Here is an 18,478-nt window from a genome sequence, read left to right as displayed (position 1 = left end):
CAGGGGGTACCTGCATATTCATATCAATAAATACAAATAAAAATAAATTAATTAAAAATATAAAAATAGAAATATCAAGCAAATAGCCAAGCACCCCAGCACCGGATTTTATCTCTTAATAAAATTTATAAATTTTTAAATTTTCTTTCAATATAAATAGATTTTAAATCTTACAAGAATTTAAATAATGTTTCTCACTGGGACCGGGCGGAGCGGAGGGGTTCGCGTGGCTTCACCAGGGCGCCGCCATCTTTGCCCACTAACCAATCAGAAGCCGTGTTTCACCGTAAGCCCCGCCCCTCAGTGTGTCTTGACCAATAACGTGCGTTAATGGGCGGGGGCGCTGAGGCCGGTGTGGCGGCTGTGCTTCTTATTAACCAATCAGAAGTAGAATCACCGTTATGACCACGCCCCCTCGGTAGGTTTGGCCAATGGCGCGGGGCGGTAGGCGGGGCCAGGCGGGCGCGGGGAGGGCAGCGATGGCGCTGAGCGGGGCCGTGAGGGCGGCGAGGGGCAGGTGAGGGGACGGGGGGGGCACAGAGGGACACGGGGGGACAGAGGAACAGAGGGGATAGGGGGGACAGGGGGGATAGAGGGACAGAGGGGACACGGGGGGGACAGAGGGGACACCGGGACAGGGGGGACACCGGTGGTGGCTGTGGGATGCGAGGGTACGGGAGTGGGTGAGCCGGGGTTTGGGGGTACCTGGGGAGGGAGGGGGCACACGTGCAGAAGGGTCCCACCTGGGGAGGGTCTCACTTGGGGAGGGAACACCTGAGGTCAGTGCACACCTGGGGAGGGGTCTCATGCCCACGGGGCTGGGGACACGGGGGTCGCGCCCCCTTCGTGCCCACCGGGGGTGCCCATAACGCCCCCCCCAATTCCCCAGGTGTGCGCGGGCTCTGCGCTCGGCGGTGCCACCTGCGGCGGGCACAGGTGCCACCCGGGGCACAGGTGCCACCAGAGGCACAGGTGACACCAGAGGCACAGGTGCCACCGCGGGCACAGATGCCACCCGGGGCACAGGTGACACCAGAGGCACAGATGCCACCCGGGGCACAGGTGCCACCCGGGGCACAGGTGACACCATCTTCGCGCTGTCCTCGGCGCCGGGGCGCTGTGGCGTGGCCGTGATCCGGGCCAGCGGGCCGGGCAGCGGGGCCGCCCTGCGCAGCCTCACCGGGATCCCCGAGCCCCCGCCCCGGGTCATGGCCCTGCGGCGCATCCAGGACCCCCAGACCACCGAGACCCTGGACAGGGGGCTCGTAGTGTGGTTCCCAGGTGGGAACACGGGGCTGGGGACATGTGGGGGGGACATGGGCACGGGACATGGGGCTGGGGACACAGGGATGGGTACCTAGGTCTGGGGATATGGGGCTGGGGTTTGGGGGCCATGAATTGGGGTTTGGGGACACAGATGTGGGGTTGGGGACATGGGGTTGGGGTCGCGGGGCATGAACTGGGGTTTGGGGACATGGGGTTGGGTTTTGGGGGCAGGGGGTTGGCAGCCGGAGGTGCCCACCCAGCCCCGTGTGCCCGCAGGGCCCCGCAGCTTTACCGGGGAGGACTGCGCCGAGCTGCACGTGCACGGGGGGCCCGCCGTGGTCAGCGGGGTGCTGCGGGCCCTGGGTGAGCCCCGACCCCCTCCTGACCCTGCTCCATTGTATCCTGTCCCTATTCCCATCCCATCCTGCCCCTATTCCAGCCCTTCCCGATCCTTTCCCTCTTTCCCTTGGGATGCCGGGTGATCCTCCCCACCACTTTCCCCCCTTCCCTTTGGGATTTCGGGGATTCAGCCTGATTCTCCTCCGTCCCATTTCCCCCTGTACCCTTTCCCCTTTCCATTGGGATCCCGGGGGTTCCTCCTGCTCCTCTCCAGCCCATTTCCCGGTCCCCCTCTCCATCCTGCCGTGCCCGGTGTCCCCCCAGGCCGTTTGCCGGGGCTGCGTCCGGCCGAGCCGGGCGAGTTCACCCGCCGGGCGTTTGCCCACGGCAAGCTGGACCTGACGGCGGCCGAGGGGCTGCGGGACCTCATCGGGGCCGAGACGGAGGCGCAGCGGCGCCAGGCGCTCCGGCAGATGGAGGGCGACCTGGGCCGGCTCTACCAGCGCTGGAGCCACTCCCTCACCCAGGTGGGGCTGACCTGCGGGGCCGCCGAGCCCTCCCGGGTGCAGCCGAGCCCTCCCTGGTGGCCACCGAGCCCTCCCTGGTGGCCAGCAGCTCAGGACTGACTCCCAGCCCAATGGCAGGCACTCGCCCACCTGGAGGCCTACATCGACTTCAGCGAGGATGACAACGTGGAGGAAGAGGTTCTGACCCAAGGTGAGCCCCTGCTGTCCCCAGCTGTGTCACGGCTGTGTCCCCACAGTGGCACAGTAGCCCAAAGTAAGCCTCTGCTTGTCCCCATGTCATGGCTGTGTTCCCATGGTGTCACTCTGGAAATGGGGACATCCAGGGGGCTTGTCCCATCCAGCCACTCCAGGTCCTTGTTCGTCCCCCTGACTGGGACATGGGGTCATCTGCCCCGGTGTTTTTATCCCAAATTTAGGGGTCAGGACTCGGGGTCTGTTCCAGTGTTTTATCCCAATTGAGGGGTCAGGACCCGGGGTCTGTCCCGGTGTTTTCCCCAGTCTGGGGCTCGGGCCCCGCTGTCCCCAGCTGGGCTGACCCCGCCGTGTCCCCACAGTGCGTGTCACCGTGCGGGCGCTGCTGCAGGAGCTCCGGGGCCACCTGCGGGACGGGCGCCGGGGGGAGCTGCTGCGGGGGGGGGTCCGGGCCGTCATCGCCGGCCCCCCCAACGTGGGCAAGAGCAGCCTGCTCAACCTGCTCTGTGAGTGGGGCTCGGGGGAAAAGGAAGAAAGGGAGCGTTCCGGGCCTCCAGAGGGAGCCATTCCCTCTGTCCCCAGGCCATCATGTCACCTGGGGTGGGGACTGGTGTGGAGGGGTTGGGATCATTCCCCAAATCCCACAGGGACCATTCCTGATGTGCCCAAGCCATCGTGTCACCCACGGGCATGGAGGGGTTGGGACCATTCCCCAAATCCCCCAGGAGCTTTCCCGCTGTCCCCAGGTCGGCGCCCGGCCGCCATCGTGTCCCCCACGGCGGGCACCACGCGGGACGTGCTGGAGGTGGCCCTGGACATCGGGGGGTACCCGCTGGTGCTCAGTGACACCGCGGGGCTGCGCCAGGCCACCGACCCTGTGGAGCGCGAGGGGGTGGCCCGGGCACGCGCCCGGTGAGCTCTGGGGGTTTTTGGGGCGTTTTCGGGCATTTTGGGGTGTCCCCACAGCTCAGCGCAGAAGGTGACATTGCCCTGTGTGTGTCCCCAGGTTGTGCCAGGCTGACCTGGTGCTGGCAGTGCTGGATGCCACCTCGGTGCCACCCACGCCGGTGGCTCTGGAGGCAGCGCTGGCAGCGCTGGAGCCGCCCCCGGGCACCCCCTGTGTGCTGGTGCTCAACAAGGCCGACCTGCTGGGGGGGCATGGGGGGTCCCTGAGTGCCACCAGTGCCCAGGGACCCCCTGCCACCCTCCTGTCCTGCGGGGGGTCCCCGAGTGCCACCGGTGCCCAGGGACCCCCTGCCACCCTGCTGTCCTGCAAGACGGGCGAGGGGCTGGAGGCGCTGCTGGAGCTGCTGACACAACAGCTGGCACAGCTGTGAGTCCAGGGGATCCCAAACCCTCGTCCTGGTTTTTGGGGCTGGCTGATCCCCCTTTCCCTGCCTGATCCCCTTTTCTATTCCTGATCCCCTTTCCCGTTCCCAATCCCCATTCCCATGCCCAATCCGCTTTTCCCTGCCTAATCCCCTTTTCCATTCCTGATCCCCTTTTCCATTCCCCATTCCCACTCCCAATCCCCGTTCCCACTCCCAATCCCTGTTCCCGTTCCCTTTCCCATTCCCAATCCCATTCCCAATCCCTTTCTCAATCCCTTTCCCGTTCCCAATCCCATTCCCGATCCCTTTCCTGTTCCCAATCTCTTTTCCAGGTGCGGGGATCCCCTCCTGGGCTCTCCCAGCCTGACTCAGAGCAGGCACAGCCGCCACCTCGGGGCGTGCGCAGCGGCCCTGGAGCGCTTTGGGGACCTTGGGGACAGCGGGGACCTGGCGGTGGCGGCCGAGCAGCTGCGGGTGGCGCGGCGGGAGCTGGGCAGGATCACCGGGCACGTGGGCGCCGAGGACGTCCTGGATATCATTTTTAGGGATTTTTGTGTCGGGAAGTGACGGTGGCACGCCATGGGGTGTGGTGTCACCGGCATTAAACCATGGTGCCTTTGGTGGCTTTGCTGTTGTCCCCTCGCTGGTGGCCATGTTTAGGAGTGTGTCCTGAGCCCCAAATGTGGGAAAAACCCCTGGAAAAAGTCCCAGTTCCTGGCCAGGGGGACAAACAAGGAGCTGGAGGGGAAAAGCCATCCCCAGTGTCCCCGTTTGAGGTGTCCCCATCCCCAGTGTGACATGGGGCACATCCCTGTCCCCCCCGACCCCAAGGATTCAATGTGGGGGGTTTGGGACCCCCGGGATCCCTCCCAATCCACGGAATTCCCCCAAGCTGTGGCAGATGTGGGGTCTTGCTGGTGCTCAGCCACCCCAAAAACGGTGGCATCTCCTGGGGACACCCCCGTGCCACCCCCCTGTGCCACCACCCAGCCGGGAGCTCGGGAAGCACCTGGTACTCCGAGATTATCCATGGAGGAATTCCAGGAAATCCTCTGGCAGCGCCTGCGGCCCCCCCAGACCTTCAGGGACAGTGAGACTTTGTCACCTTTGTCACCTTTGTCACCACGGTCCCACCCTGGGGCTGGGCAGGAGGTGGGAGGGGGGAGGTGGCATCGCCATCCTTGGAGGGGTGGCAGGAGGTGGCAGTGCCCTTCTCCCGGCACGGACACGGCTCGGGGGACACTTGGGATGGGGAAAGGGACAAGGGACGCTCCGGGAGGCCTCGGTGGCGCCTGGCGTGCGGGCAGGGGCGGCGGGGCAGGAAAAGGATTTTCCACAGGAAACGCAGCTGTAAATCCTGGGAATAAATCCTGGGAATAAATCCCTGCCCCGCTCCGGGAGGGGCGGGGGACAAGGACAGCACGGTCCCTCATCCTTTGGGGACAAGGACATCCCTGTGCCTCGTCCTTGTGCATTTCCCACCCCTCTCTGCAGAGCTGGGATGGAATTCCCGCTCCAAAAATTCCCGATTTTTCCATGGATTTCCACCCACACAAGCGGCAAGCTGTCTCCAAATTCAGGGCTGGGGGACAAGGACACTGCTGTCCTTCATCCTTTGGGGACAAGGACATCCCTGTCCTTCATCCTTGGGCATTTCCCACCCCTCTGTGTGGAATTCCCGCTCCCAAAATTTCCAATTTTTCCATGGATTTCCACCCACACAAGCAGCGAGTTGTCCCCAGATTCGGGGCCGGCTGTTGTCCCGCTCCAGCCGAAAGGCGGGGATACATCTGAGGGGACACGCGGGGTGGGCTTGGGGACACGGGGAAAAAGGGACAAAGGGACAAAGGGAGGGTGGCCCTGGGGCGGGGGTTGCCATCCGTGCTGCGGGAAGCACCTCCTGGGCGGCTCTCCTGGTTTTCCGTGGGATTTTCCAGCATTATCCGCTGTGGGAAAATGGGATCAGGTCAGGGGCAGCTCCAGGAGCCGTGGGTGCCCCAGGGAGGGTGGCCCGGTGTCACCACTGTCCCCTCACCTGGCGTTCTTCAGGGTGGCCGCGTACTGCTCCATCAGCTGCAGCATCTGCTGGATCTCCGCTGGGTTCTGCATTCCTCCTGGGATTGGGATGGGATCCATGGAATTGGGATCCATGGGATGGGGTCCATGGGATGGGATGGGATGGGATGGGATCTGTGGGATTGGGATGGGATCCGTGGGATGGGATGGGCACCCAGCATGTCCCCAGTCCCCCAGGGACTCACCCATGGTTCCCAGGGTGGCCGGGTTCTTCAGGAGCTCCATGTAGGCACCCGTGCCAGGGAAGGAGCCCGAGCGGGCAGAGCTGCCCAGCCCCCGCGAGCCTGGCAGGTCCAGGTGGGACATCTGGGGGGACAGTGGGCACTGCTCAGGGTGGCACCGCTCAGGGGTGGCAGTGCCCCCAGCAGGAAATTCCCACAGAAACAAAATCTCAGTGTCAGGAAGGAAAACCCCAGTGCAGAGGTGCCCGTGCCCATGTCCCCATGGGAGTCCCCATGTCCCCAGTGCCCAAATGTCCCATGTCCCCATGTCCCCGTGTCCCCATGTTCCCATGTTCCCATGTCCCTGTGTCCCCATGTCCCCATGTCCCCAGGGCTCCATGTCCCCACCTTGGTTCCCATGCAGACCCCGAGCTGCTGCCTCAGCGACTCCTCCATTGCCGCTGCCGCCTTCCTCTTCTCCTCCAGCTCCTTCCCCACCTTCTCCTTGTCCGCCTGCAGCCTCTTCCTCTCCTCCTCGCCGTCCTTCTGGTGCTTCTCCAGCCCCTGGATCCTCTGCTGCAGCTCCCGCGTGTCCCGGGAGCAGTTGTGGCGGCACTGCTGCACGCTCAGCTCGCAGCTGCTCCTCCACATGAAGAGCGAGTCGCGCTCCTTCTGCCGCCGCAGCAGCTCCTCCACGCGCTCCCGGATCTGCCCCAGCTCCTTCTCGGCCTCTTTGCACTGATATTGCTTGGCCAGATCCAAAACCCTCAGGATTTTCTCGCTCACTTCGCTCTGCAGGGAGCTGCAGTGCTGTTTCTGCACTTCCAGCTCCATCCTGCTCAGGTGGCCCTCGGTCCTGGTGCTCTGCAGGTCCTGCTGGCACTTGTCCCTCTCCTGGGTGGCTTTGGTCAGCTCGGCCTGGCTCTGCTTCCTGCTGTCCTCCACGGTTCTCTTGGAGGAGCTGGCCTGGTCCAGCTGCCGCTGCAGCTGCAGCTTCTCAGCTTGGGGGGAGTTGGGGGACAGGGTTTAGCTCTGGGGAATTTGGGATCCGGGGGTTTGGGTCCCCCCAGGTGCCACCTCATGGCTTGGGGTGACGCCTCTGCCTGGCACGGGTCATGTGGGGGTGCCCAGGAGGGTGGGGAGGGAGAGTTGGGGGTCCCCAAGGGGTGGGAAGGGGATGCTGGGGTCCCCAGGGATTTTTGGGGCTGGGGGTGTCTCTTACCGGTGCAGGTGCTGTTGATGAGGGTGGTGACCACCTGGCACTCGGTCAGCCTCACCTGCCAGAACAGGAGCTCCCGCAGCTGCGCGGGAGGAAGAGGAGAAGGAGGAGAGGGGTCAGAGAATCCCAAAAGAACCCCCCGGCATCTCCTCATGGGCTCTGGGAGAGCTCCAGGGCAACGGGAGGAAGACGAGGAGGAGGAGGAGGTGAGGAGGATGAAGAGGGGTGAGAACATCCCAAAAGGATCCCCTGGCACCACTTCAGGGGCTCTGGGAGAGCTCCAGGGAGGAGGAGGAGGAGGAGAAGGAAGAGAACGCCAAGATTGGAACCCCCTTGACCAAAACCCCACGGCACTTTCTGGGGTCCCCTCGCCGCCACCACCGGCAGGGACGAGGAGGCGACAGCAGCGTCACCCGCAGGCGGTGCCACCCTCCCGCGGGATTCCCAGGAGCCCGGGCTCACCTGCGGGATGCTGCTGGAGGCCTGGCTGCTGTTACACTTCTCCAGCTCCCTCTGCACCTTCAGCGCCATCCCCTGCACCTTGTCCCTGTCCTTCAGGGTGGCGTTGAGCGTGCGGCTCAGGTTGGCGTTGGTGGCACCCAGGGCGACAATCCTGCGGTAGTGGCTCTGCACCTGCTCCTCCAGCAGCCTCAGGTGGGTGTCGGTGCCCGCCTGGGCGTTCCCGTACACCATGAAGAGCACGAGCCCCAGGATGATCAGGAATTGGATCAGCGAGGTGAAAAGGAAAATGTACTTGAGGTAAAAACCGCAGTCGCGCTTCGGCATCGCCTCCTTGTGCTCCAGCCCGAACTTGGCCATTGCAAAGCTGCTCTTCTCCATCCTCGCCGCCGCTCTGGCCGCCCCACCCCGCGGGGACCGCGCTTTTCAGGGGGGCCGCGCCGGGGCGGGGCTGCTCCCGCCGCCGTGTTTATATCCCAGGATTTAATATTTCCTCCTGCCGGGCTCCTTCCTGCCGTGCCGGATGCTCCCGGGGACCCGCCGGGTTATCAGGGCACAGCTTCTGCTGGGGTTGTTGTTCCTGAAGTGTGGAAAGGGAAAAAAAAAAGGGATTTCGTTCCCTCCATCCAATTTCGGTGCCTGGAGCGCCCCTGGAATTGTCTGCCCCAAAATTGTCACTCCCAGCGTGAGAATTCCAATAAATTCAATCCCGCTGGGTGATCAGGGCGCTGGGATTGTTGTTCCTGGAGTGGAGGGGAAAAAAAAAAGGGATTTCATTGCCTCCATCCAATTTCAGTGCCCGGCGTGCCCTGGAACTGTCTGGAATTGTCTCCTGTCCCCAAATTCCCACTGCCGGCGTGAGAATTGCAGGGAATTCGATCCCACTCCCTTGGGATTGTCTGGAATTGTCTCCTGCCCCAGAATTCCCACTCTCGGCACGGGAATTCCAGGGAATTTGATCCCACCGGGTGATCAGGGCGCAGCTTCTGCTGGGATTGTTGCTCCTGGAGTGGAGAGGGGGAAAAAAAGTGGGATTCCATTCCTTGCAACCCATTTCAGTGCCCAGAGCATCCCTGGAATTGCCTCCCGCCCCAAAATCATGGGATTCGATTCCCCCCATCCCATTTCGGTGTCCTGCGCTCCTGGAATTGCCTGGATTTTGCCTGGGATTGTTTGGAATTGCCTGGAAATGTTTACAATTGTCGGGAATTGCCTCCCGCCCCAAAATTCCCACCCCTGGCACGGGAATTGCAGCGCTGATCCCGCCGAGAGTGCCGGGGGGGACCCCGAGGACGGCACGGGGGTGGCACACGGGGACGGGGACAGCTCGGGTGGCACCGAGTGAGGCGGGGACGAAGCCCCCCGTGGGAAGGCAGGGCAGGGACGGGGACAGGGACCGGGAGCAGCTCTGCCGTGGCTTCCCAGCATCCTTGGGTGCACTTTGAAGAGGGTTTCCAGGAAAGTTGGATTTTCCTGCGGCCGCATCCTGTGCAAAGGGCAGCGACGCATCCGGGCCCCCCCACCCCGAGCCCCCCAACCCGCCGGGAGGAGACAGAGGTGACATCCCAGTGTCCCGCCCCCTCCCCGAGCCCCCCGTTCCCTCAGGGGATCCCCCCGAGCCGCCGGGAGGGGACAGAGGTGACATCCCAGTGTCCCCGTGAGCCACTCCCAGCGGGGGATCCCAAATCCCAAACTTGGGTGGGGCCACAGCGGCCCCCCCGCCCTGCGAGGCTTCGGGATGGGGAGGGGAACCGGGAACGGCGCTCCCGAACTGGGAACAGAGTTCCCGAACTGGGAACGGCGCTCCCGAACTGGGAACGGCATTCCCGAACTGGGAACGGCATTCCCACGGTGTGGGGATGGGTTAATTAGGGCGGGGGTTAATTGGAGGGGTTAACTTGGGAATGGGAGGGGATCTGTGGGGTCCCGGGAGACTGCGAGGAGCCCTCGGGATGGGATCCGGGATGGGGCATCCCAAAGGTGACACCGGCGGCGCAGGGGCGCGGGTGGCAGTGTCGCCTCGAGGGGATTCAGGGATGGCAGTGCCCCCTCGGGGGAGGTCAGGGGTGGCGGTGTCCCCCCTCACGGGTGGCACTGTCCCCGCGGGTGACTCACTGTTATTTGCAGCTCAGGAAAAGGAAGCGGCGGTAGCTGAGAATGGCTCCGGCAGCGACACCGGCCGGGCCATCGCAGACACTTCCCTGTCCCCGAGGGATGCAGGGAAGCCAGGGCAGGAAACAGCCACCGGCCAGGGGTCAGCGCCCGGGGCGCCGCGCGGCCCGGTCCCCCCGAACCCCCGGAACCGCCCGGAACACCCCGGGGACCCCCCCGGAACCCCCAGGAACCCCCTGGGCGTCCTGCGGGTCTGGGGGATCGCGACATCCCCACGGGATGGGGACAGGGGGACAGTGGCCGTAGCCAGGACCTCGACACCCCCAGAGACCCGGTTTGAGGTGGCACTGAGTGACAAAGGGCAATGTCCCCCGCTTCAGCCATGCCACCCCAAACTCCACCCTTTTCCCTGCGCTGAGTCCCCTCCATGTCCCCAAGGTGTCCCCAAGGCCACCCCGACCCCCAGGGACCCGCAGGGACCGGGATCGGGTTGGGGACACAGTGACAACCCCGGCTCTGCCACTCCAAGCTGGGCGGAGCCACCGTGGCGGCGATGTCCCCGTGAGGGGACAGACACCGGGGGTGGCCTCACGGCAGGGGGGTGGCTCTGAGTCCCCCAGTCCCCCCTCGGGGTGTTTTGGGGTCCGGGATAGGGGAAATCCCTGGAGCTTGGGGGGCCATGTGGGTTTGGGGAGGGGACAGTTGGGGTCAGAGGAGCAGGGGACAGCGAGCTGGTGGCACAGGGACATGTCCTGGTGAGCAGCGCAGCTTTTATTGCCCAATCTCCCCCAAATCCCCCAGATTCGCGCTGTTCCCGGGTTCTGGAGCACCGTGGATGTGGCTGGAGCTCCCGGAGGGGATTCCAGGAAGATACGTGCCCGGGATGAGCCAAAACTGCCCCAAAAAGCTGAGAAGGGACACCCCTGTCCCCTGTCTGGCTGCGATGGGGACACAGCAGGAGTGGCACACGGGATGGTGGCACAAAGAGGTCGGGATTGGGACTGGGACATGGCGGGATCGGGATCGGGACCAGGATCAGGATTGGGATCAGGACATGGGATGAGATCAGGACCCAATGGGACCAAGAATCACAGTGGCATCAGGGATCAATGGCATCAGGACATGGGATGCGTCAGGGATTGATGGAATCAGGGATCAATAGGATCAGGACCCAATGGGATCAGGGATCAATGGGATCAGGGATCACGGTGGGATCAGGGATCAGTGGGATCAGGGAATCAATGGCATCAGGACCCGTGTCCCACCTCCAGGGCTCCCACGCTGCGCTGGCGGCTCCGGGGCCGAGCCAGCCCGGCAGGTGGCAGCGCTGGGGACACCGCGGCACCGGGGATGTGGCCGGGGGCGCTGCGGGGCCTCAGCCCTTCCTGCAAGGGGCGGGACAGGGAGTGAGTCCCGCACGGGTCCTGCCGCCCTGGGGACACGGCGACAAGGGCGGTGAAGCCGCCGCTCCTTGCTGCCCCTCCTCCCGGGGGTGTCCCCTCCTCCCGGATGTCCCCTCTTCCCAGGATGTCCCCCCGTGCGGGATTTCCCGGTCCGTGGGTTGTGACACCTTCCAGGGGTGTCCCTTTCCCGGATTGTGCCCCTCCCCGAGCTGTCCCCCCTCTCCGAGCTGTCCCCCTCGGTCTGTCCCCCTCTCGGAGTTGTTCCCTCGGGCTGTCCCCCCTCCCCGGGTCCCCCCAAGTACCGCTGGCCCGGGGGACACCTGCGCCCGCTGCCTCTGTCCCGGCCCCGCCGCCGCAGCGCCTCCAGCTCGGCCGCGTAATCTCGGCTGTGGGGACAGCAGGGACACATTGGGGGTGGCCCTGACCCGGGCCGGGGGCGTGGGGGGTCCCCAAGGGGAGGAGGGACAGGACAGGGCGTCTCCAAAAGGGGACAGGGAAGGGGAGGAGGGGACTAGGGGGACACCTGAGGGGTCCCCATGAGGAGGGAGGGACAGGACAGGGTCTCACAAGGGCGGGGGTTGGCTGCTCTGGGGGTGGCCCACCCTGAGGAGGGTGACAAGGACCTTAGAGGGGGATGTCCCCGAGGGACAGGGGGATGTCATCAAGGGACAGGGGTGTCTCGGGAGCCAGGGCCCTTACAGGCTGTCCTGCAGCTCCCTCTGTCGCGCCTCGCAGCGCTCCCGGCGCTCCCGCTGCTCCTCCAGCGCCTCCTGCAGCCGCCGCCGCAGCCCCCGCGCCTGCTCCGCGCCCCGCGCCACCTCCTCTGGGGACAGCGGCGACACCGGTGTCACCCCAGGGCGGAGCGCAGCCCCCGCCTCCGGGCCGGGCTCCCCGTGGGGCGACAGAGCTCACCTTGCAGCGCCGCTTTGTCACCGGCCAGCTGCGCCCGCTCGCGCCGCAGCGCCACCAGCTCGTCCCCCAGCGCGGTGACATTGGCCTCCAGCCTGGCCTGGGGACAGGGGACACGTGGGGACAGCGGTGGGCAGTGTCCACCCCCCCCCCCCCCCGCCACCCCCGACTCTTCATCTACTGCCAGAGCCCTCCTGCTCCTTTGCCTCACTGTCACCCCATGTCCCCAAACTGTCCCCACGCTCCTGGTGGCCTTGGGTTCTCTCTCATCCTCCTCCAAGGCGGGGGATATGGATTTGGGGACAATCCCTCTGCCCTGGAGGGATGGCTCATCCTGAGGGTGGGGAGCACAGGAGAGCCCCAGGTCACCCATGTCCCCAAGTGTCCCCCCGCTCCTGGTGGCCTTGGGTGCCTGTCCCCATCCCATCACGTCCCTCAAAGCGTTGGGGATGTGGCTTTGGGGACAATCCCTCCTTCCTGAAGTGACAACTCCTCCTGGGGGAGCTGTGACTTGTCCCAGCAGGCCGAGGTCACCCCGCGGGTGTCACCACTGGTGCCAGGGAGGGGACAGGGGGACAGGAGCTCTCCAACAAGCTGCCCAGACCAGCCCTGCCCGGCTCCCGGCGCCAGCCCCGGGAAACGGGGACATTTTCCAGCCTCTCCGGGCCATTGTTCGGCCGGATGAGCCCGAGAGGGGCGGCGGGACCCGGCTCTTCCTCCGGGCCCTTTCCCGGCTGCGACCGCAGCTAAAAATACCCGGGAAGGACAAACCCGGGAGCTGCGGCCCCGCCGCTGCCTCGGGACTCGGTAATTACCGGGATGGAGCCGGGAACAGCGGCCCCGCCAGGAGCGGGACGGGCGGGGAGCAGCCAGGGCTCGGGTTTGGGGTGTCCCTGCAGGGAGGTGGCGGCTGTGCCCCCCAGGTGCCTGTGCCCGTGTCCCAGCTCACCCTCCCGGCTGGAACTGGGAATTCTCCCAGAGATGGAGCAGCCCCCGGGCTTGGCCGCTGGACAGGGAGAGAGGGACAGGGGACACTGCTGAGGGGACAGGGGATGTTGTCCCCAACCCACTTTCCATCCCAAAGTGACCAAACCCCTCCTCGTCCCCATCCCTCCGGCCACCTACCGCCCGCTGGCGGCAGGACACGAGGCTGGCATTGTCCCTGCTGCTGTCCCCCCGTGCCCGTGCCAGCTCCCGGCGCAGCGCGTCCCCGTCGCTCTGCAGCCGTTCCCGGTGCCGCTCCAGCTCCGCCAGGCGCGTCCCGAGCTCCCGGCTCTCGTTCGCCGCCCGCTCCTGGCAGCCGCGCAGCTTCCCCAGCGCCTCGGAGCGCCACAGCAGCAGGGCCACCGCCACTGTCACCGCCGCCACCAGCAGCAGCAGCGCCGCGCACAGCGCCAGCACCTTCAGCGTGGCCCGGGGCACCGCGGGGTCCATGGCGGGGACCAGGGGGGGACAGAGGGGACGGGGGGGACAGAGGAGACAGGCGGGGACCAGAGGGGGACAGAGGGGACAGGAGGGCACAGAGGAGACAGGAGGGGACAGACGGGGACGGGAGGACCCGCTCCGGTGGTGGCTGTGTCGGGATGTGGCGGTAGCACTGCTGGCGACACTGTAATTGTCGCGCGTGGGCCGAGGTTCGGGGCAGGTCAGGGCCCAGAATAGGTTTTTGTTTGTGCTGGACAGGGGACAGGTCTCTGCCCCAGCTGCGGGGACAAGCCAGGGTGGCCTCAGTGACCGCTGGGACGCTGAGGTTCCCATCTGTCCCCAGCACGGAGCTCCGTGTCCCCTGCAGCGAGAGCAAGGCAGGTTTGGCCAGGATTTATGGAAATGGGTTAAAAAATGAGGATTTGTGGAATGGCTGCGGCTCAGGGCAGTGTTGGCATGTCCCTGTCCCCTGTCCATGTCCCCGTCCCCTGTCCCCTCCCTACCCCTGGTGGCCAGAGGGGAATGGTCACTTCGGGGTGTCCCCATGGAGCTGGGACAGAGGGACCCACACCGTCCGTAACTCTTTTGTTTTTATTTTCCCCTACTGTCCTAAATCCCAGTTGTCCAAATCTGCATTCCTCTAATTATATTGCTGGCTTTAGAACCATTTCATTCCTATTCAACTTTTAATATTTTAAAAACAAGGGACTGGCGTTTTTCTCAGGGTCGTCCCCTCAGGCGGTGGCATCGCCCTCGGGCCTGTCCCCTCAGGGCTGTCCCCTCTCTTGGGGCTGTCCCCTCAGAGGGTGGCCTGTCCCCTGCCTCAGTTGGTGGCCTCCCCCTCGGGGCTGTCCCCCCCGTCCAGCAGCCCGTAGTGTGCGTGGCTCTGGCAGGGCCGCTGCAGGGGATGCGCCAGCAGCTTGGCCATGCAGTTGTGCAGCTCCAGCGCCGGCCCCGCCAGGGCCACCTCGTACTTGTAGTTGGTGCCTTTGGTGTCCAGGCTGCCGAAAAACCCGAACATGTCCTGGGGAGGGGACACACAGGGATACAATGGGGTCAGAGCTGGGCTTGTACTGACCTCAGATTCTGAGAAATTTCCTCTTTTTGTCCTCTAGATTTGCCCAAAAATTTCCCCCCAAAATGCCGTTCTTTTGTCACCCCATTGTTGGTGATACCCCAGTGTCCTTTGGCCTCCTAAATCCCCCACAAACCCATGCCATTTCTACCCCATTTTCCCCTAATCCCCCAATTCCCACCCTATTTTCCCCTAATCGTCCCATTGCCCCCTAAATCCCCCCATTCCCATCCCATTTCCTCCTTTTTTTACCCCAATCCCCCCAACCCCCCCTTTTTTCCCCAATTTCCCCCCAAAATCCCTCTCAAATCCTCTCCCAACCCCCTCATTCCCACAAAAAAAAAGGGGGGGAATTTGGGTGGGAAAATTTGGGGGGGGGGATTTGGGGGAAAAAGAAAATAAAAAAGGTAAAATGGAGACAAATGAGGGGGAAAATAGGGGAATTTTGGGGGGGAAAGGGAGGATCTGGGGAGAAAGAGAGGAATTGGGGGAATTTGTCTCCTTTTACCTTCCAGCTGCTCTCGTCTTCCTTTTCATCCACCCCGTTGTGGATGTAAACGACGTCAAAGAAGAAATAGGGGCACTGCAGCAGCTTCTGGGGGGAAAAAGGGGAAATTGGGGGCTTTGGGGGGAGATTTGGTGGGTTTGGGGGGAGATTTGGGGTGGAAATGGGGAATTTTGCGGCTGGCATAGGGAGATTTTGGGGCTGGCATGGGGAGATCTGGGGTGGAAATGGGGGGATTTTGGGGGTGGCATGGGGGGATTTTGAGAGTGGAAATGGGGGGAGTTTGGGTGGAAACGTGGGGATTTTGGGGGTGGCACAGGGGGATTTGGATGTCCCAGACCTTGATGTGCTCGCCCCTGCAGAAGTGGGGGTTTTTGGGGTGTCACAGGGGGGATTTTGGGTGGAAAAGGGGGGATTTTGGGGTGTCCCAGACCTTGACGTGCTCGCCCCCACAGAAGTGGGGCTGGCAGCGCGGGCGCCCGAACACCAGGATGGTTCTGACCACGAAGGGCGGGGGGATGGTCTGGACATTGTCGGTCACCGGCAGCTCCACCTTCTGCTGGCTGGGATGGGGACAGGACAGGGTGGCACCCATGGGGACAGAGACAGGGATGGGGTGGCATCCATGGGGACAGGACAGGGATGGGGTGGCACCCATGGGGACAGGACAGGGTGGCAGCCACAGGGACAGGGGACAGAGACAGGTGGCACCCCCAGGTCAGGGTGGCTGCCACAGGGACAGGGGACAGGGCTCAGGTGCCACCCCCCCAGCACCCTCCAAACCCCCCAGCACCCCCAGAACGTTCTGGAACCCTCCAGTGCTCACATGAGGTTGAAGAGCCCATCCAGATCTGAGCTTGGAGTCAAGGCTGGTCCTGGCACCTGTGACACCCCCAGGGCCACCCCCAGGGCGACCCAGACACCTGTGCCACCCCCAGGGCCACCCCTGGCACCCAAGACACCCCAATGCCACCCAAGGGACCCCAGTGGCACACTGGTGACCCCAGTGGCAAAAAAGGTATCCCCCCTGGCACCCAAGACATCCAGGACCCCCTGATGCCACCCAGGTGGCACCCAGGACACCCCAGTGGCACGGCAGGATACTGAAGGACTGGCACACGACAGTGTCCAGGTCGTAGAGGCAGCTGCAAACCTCACGTGGGTCTGACGTGAACCCCGAGAGCTGCGGGGGCACCAGGCTGGCACCGAGCTGGCACTGGCCCTGTGTCCACCCTGTCCCCTGTGCCCAGCTCTGTGCCCACCCCTGTCCCCACCTCTGTGCCCACCCCTGTGTCCCTCCCTGTCCCTTTGCCCTGTGCCCATCCCTGTCCCCACTGCCAGTCCCCTGTGCCCATCCCTGGCCCTGGCCCCACCCTGTGCCCGTCCCCTCCTGGCACCCCAGGCCCCCTCTCCCTGTCCCTATCCCTGTCCCACCCCGTGCCCATCCCTGTCCTTGTCCCTGCCCGGTGCCCCCTGGCACCCCAGCCCCCCCTGTCCCCCCTGTGGTTGTGCCCGTGTCACCCACCCAGGTGGCATCGTTGTTCACCACCACCAGGGCGAACTCGTGGCTTTTGTCGATTTTGTGTTTGGTCCTGACGAACATCTCGATCATCTTCTGGGCCACCGTCAGGGCGTTGCTGCGGCACCTGCGGGGCACGGGCTCAGGGCACCCCAGAAACCCCAAAACACACAAACCCCACACACCACAAACCCCAGAGACACCACCAAACCCTGCCCAGCACCCCAAAAACCAGACAAATCCCAGAAACACCACAAACCCTCACCTGGCACCCCAAACACACCAGAAACCCCAGGAACCCACCCAGCACCCCAAAAACACCACCTGGCAGCCCCTGGCACTGACCCATTGAAGGACTCCAGTTTGGGCACTGCCATCTCCTCGGCCAGGTCCAGGCAGATGATCTGGGGTGGGGGGGGGGCACGGCTGAGACCCCCGAGTGTCCCCAGGGACCCTCAGGATGTCCCCAGTCCATCCCAGTCCCTCGCAATCCCCTCCCAGTCCACCCCAATTCCCCCCCACCAATTCCCTCCCAGTCCCTCTCATTTCCCCACAATCCCCTCCCAGTCCTCCCCAGTCCCCTCCATCCCCCCCAGTCCGTCCCAGTCGCCCCGAATTCCCCCTTCCAACCCTTCCCAGTCCCTCCCACTCCCCTCCCAACTCCTCCCAGTCCCTCCCAGTCACTCACCACCTTCTCGGGGCAGTTCACCCGCGGTGTTCTGACGGTCACCTCGCCGTGCTGCCCGTGGCTGCCCGGGCCGTGCCAGGCCGTGCCAGGCTGCCCGGGGGGGCTGTGCCCGGCGCTGGCCGCCTCCCCCTCGCCCTCGCTGCGGTTCCCCGGAGCCTCTCCCCGGTTCCCCGGAGCCTCTCCCCGGTTCCCCGGGGCCTCTCCCCGGCTGCCCACGCTGCCTGGCCCGCTCGGGGCTCGGTCCTCGGCGCCTTCGGGGTTGGAGCGGGTGCGGGGCCGAACTTCTGGAACCTTCTCCTCCTCATCCTCGGCCGCGCTGCCCGGCTCCGACGTGTCCATCCCGAAACTGCGGGGCTGGCACCCCAAAACCGGGGGGTGTGCTGCGGCTGGCACCCCAAAATCAGCGGGTTTGGGGGTGCTGTGAGGCTGGGGCCCCAAACCTGGGGGTTCTCTGTGCCTGGGACCCCTAAAGTGGGGAAATTCCGGTGCGGCTGTGACCCCAAAATCAGTGGTGTCCCGGTGCGGCTGTGACCCCAAACCCGGGGGGCTCGGGGGGGATCTCACTGCGTGGGGAGGGGCTCCACAGACAGGGGGGTAGGAGGGGCAGGGGCTCCGCGGAGTTTGGGGGTTCCCCAATCACTCCCCCTCTCCACTCAGCCCCATTCTCTGATCCCCTTTCCCACGCCCCCCACCTTCCCACGCCCCTCCCCTGCCCCATTTCCCCCGCCCCACGCCCCCATCTCCTCCCTCCCTCCCTTCCTTCCCCATCCCCTGCCCCGCTCCTGTTCGCCCTCGATCCCCCAAAACCCGCCTGAAACCCCCAAAATCCCCCGAGCCCCCCGCGCTCACCGCTCACCGCCGCTCGGGCTCCGCCGGAAATGGCGCCGCGGGAGGGCTGCTGGGAGTTGTAGTCCCTTTGGATGCCCCGCCGCCACCATGGGGATGACCCCTGGGCCCCGAACGCCTCCTCACGGCCCCGTCCCCTCACGCACCCCCTTCCCCACCTCCCTCCCGTTCGTGTTCGCCCGCCAGAGCCCCCGCGCTCACCGCTCAGGTCCGGCCCCGTTCCGTCGGAAGTGGTGCCGCACGGAGGCTGCTGGGAGTTGCAGTCCCCCTGGACCCCCGGCAAAGCCCCCGAACGCCGCCCCCCGCCCCACGAATGCCGTTCTAAACCGTGCTGCGCCTCTGCTGCACCCCAAACATCGTGTGAACCCCCCCGAACGGCTTCCTGCACCCCAAATATCCCCGTGCACCGCCCTCTGTACCCCAAAT

General features: G+C 64.8%; 4 protein-coding genes across 16 annotated transcripts; 1 reads left to right on the top strand and 3 right to left on the bottom strand.

The window, feature by feature from the left end:
* Positions 1–463: 463 nt before the first annotated feature.
* GTPBP3 (GTP binding protein 3, mitochondrial) lies at positions 464–4,282 on the top strand. 6 transcript variants are annotated; one of them, XM_071451909.1, is made up of 10 exons: positions 464–517; positions 890–990; positions 1,063–1,281; positions 1,543–1,629; positions 1,930–2,132; positions 2,250–2,322; positions 2,687–2,830; positions 3,071–3,236; positions 3,331–3,657; positions 3,988–4,282. In XM_071451909.1, exons 1-10 carry the CDS (start codon positions 480–482, stop codon positions 4,220–4,222), a joined length of 1,593 nt encoding a protein of 530 aa, XP_071308010.1. In that variant the 5' UTR covers positions 464–479; the 3' UTR covers positions 4,223–4,282. The 6 variants fall into 6 exon arrangements, with proteins under 6 accessions (XP_071308010.1, XP_071308008.1, XP_071308007.1 ...); XM_071451907.1 differs by having other exon boundaries at positions 1,027–1,281; XM_071451910.1 differs by having other exon boundaries at positions 472–517; positions 890–954; positions 1,027–1,281.
* Positions 4,283–5,453: 1,171 nt separating this feature from the next.
* On the bottom strand, positions 5,454–8,345 carry PLVAP (plasmalemma vesicle associated protein). Its single transcript, XM_071451832.1, has 6 exons — positions 7,574–8,345; positions 7,115–7,193; positions 6,301–6,893; positions 5,917–6,037; positions 5,691–5,769; positions 5,454–5,601 (listed from the first exon to the last, which is right to left on the bottom strand). Exons 1-6 carry the CDS (start codon positions 7,949–7,951, stop codon positions 5,595–5,597), a joined length of 1,257 nt encoding a protein of 418 aa, XP_071307933.1. The 5' UTR covers positions 7,952–8,345; the 3' UTR covers positions 5,454–5,594.
* A 2,144-nt stretch (positions 8,346–10,489) lies between these two features.
* LOC139602222 (coiled-coil domain-containing protein 194-like) lies at positions 10,490–13,965 on the bottom strand. The gene is made up of 5 exons (XM_071451863.1): positions 13,120–13,965; positions 11,998–12,094; positions 11,785–11,908; positions 11,388–11,471; positions 10,490–11,067 (listed from the first exon to the last, which is right to left on the bottom strand). Exons 1-5 carry the CDS (start codon positions 13,963–13,965, stop codon positions 11,058–11,060), a joined length of 1,161 nt encoding a protein of 386 aa, XP_071307964.1. The 3' UTR covers positions 10,490–11,057.
* A 31-nt stretch (positions 13,966–13,996) lies between these two features.
* BABAM1 (BRISC and BRCA1 A complex member 1) lies at positions 13,997–18,165 on the bottom strand. 8 transcript variants are annotated; one of them, XM_071451857.1, is made up of 9 exons: positions 18,056–18,119; positions 17,207–17,672; positions 16,864–16,922; positions 16,525–16,645; positions 16,104–16,182; positions 15,826–15,850; positions 15,433–15,562; positions 15,003–15,086; positions 13,997–14,443 (listed from the first exon to the last, which is right to left on the bottom strand). In XM_071451857.1, the coding sequence occupies exons 2-9, from the start codon at positions 17,543–17,545 to the stop codon at positions 14,243–14,245; spliced, it is 1,038 nt and encodes a 345-aa protein (XP_071307958.1). In that variant the 5' UTR covers positions 17,546–17,672; positions 18,056–18,119; the 3' UTR covers positions 13,997–14,242. The 8 variants fall into 8 exon arrangements, 7 of the variants coding, with proteins under 7 accessions (XP_071307958.1, XP_071307956.1, XP_071307962.1 ...); XM_071451855.1 differs by having other exon boundaries at positions 15,003–15,089; positions 18,056–18,118; XM_071451861.1 differs by having other exon boundaries at positions 15,003–15,089; positions 17,207–17,560; positions 18,056–18,113.
* Between the last annotated feature and the right edge of the window lie 313 nt (positions 18,166–18,478).

This window comes from Agelaius tricolor, unplaced genomic scaffold (genome assembly GCF_023055355.1).
Source record: "Agelaius tricolor isolate 1412-34295 unplaced genomic scaffold, bAgeTri1.0.p SCAF_33, whole genome shotgun sequence".
Lineage (NCBI taxonomy): Eukaryota > Metazoa > Chordata > Aves > Passeriformes > Icteridae > Agelaius > Agelaius tricolor.
The sequence above is the reverse complement of the archived record's forward strand: the minus strand, read 5'-3'. Positions and strand labels throughout refer to the sequence as shown.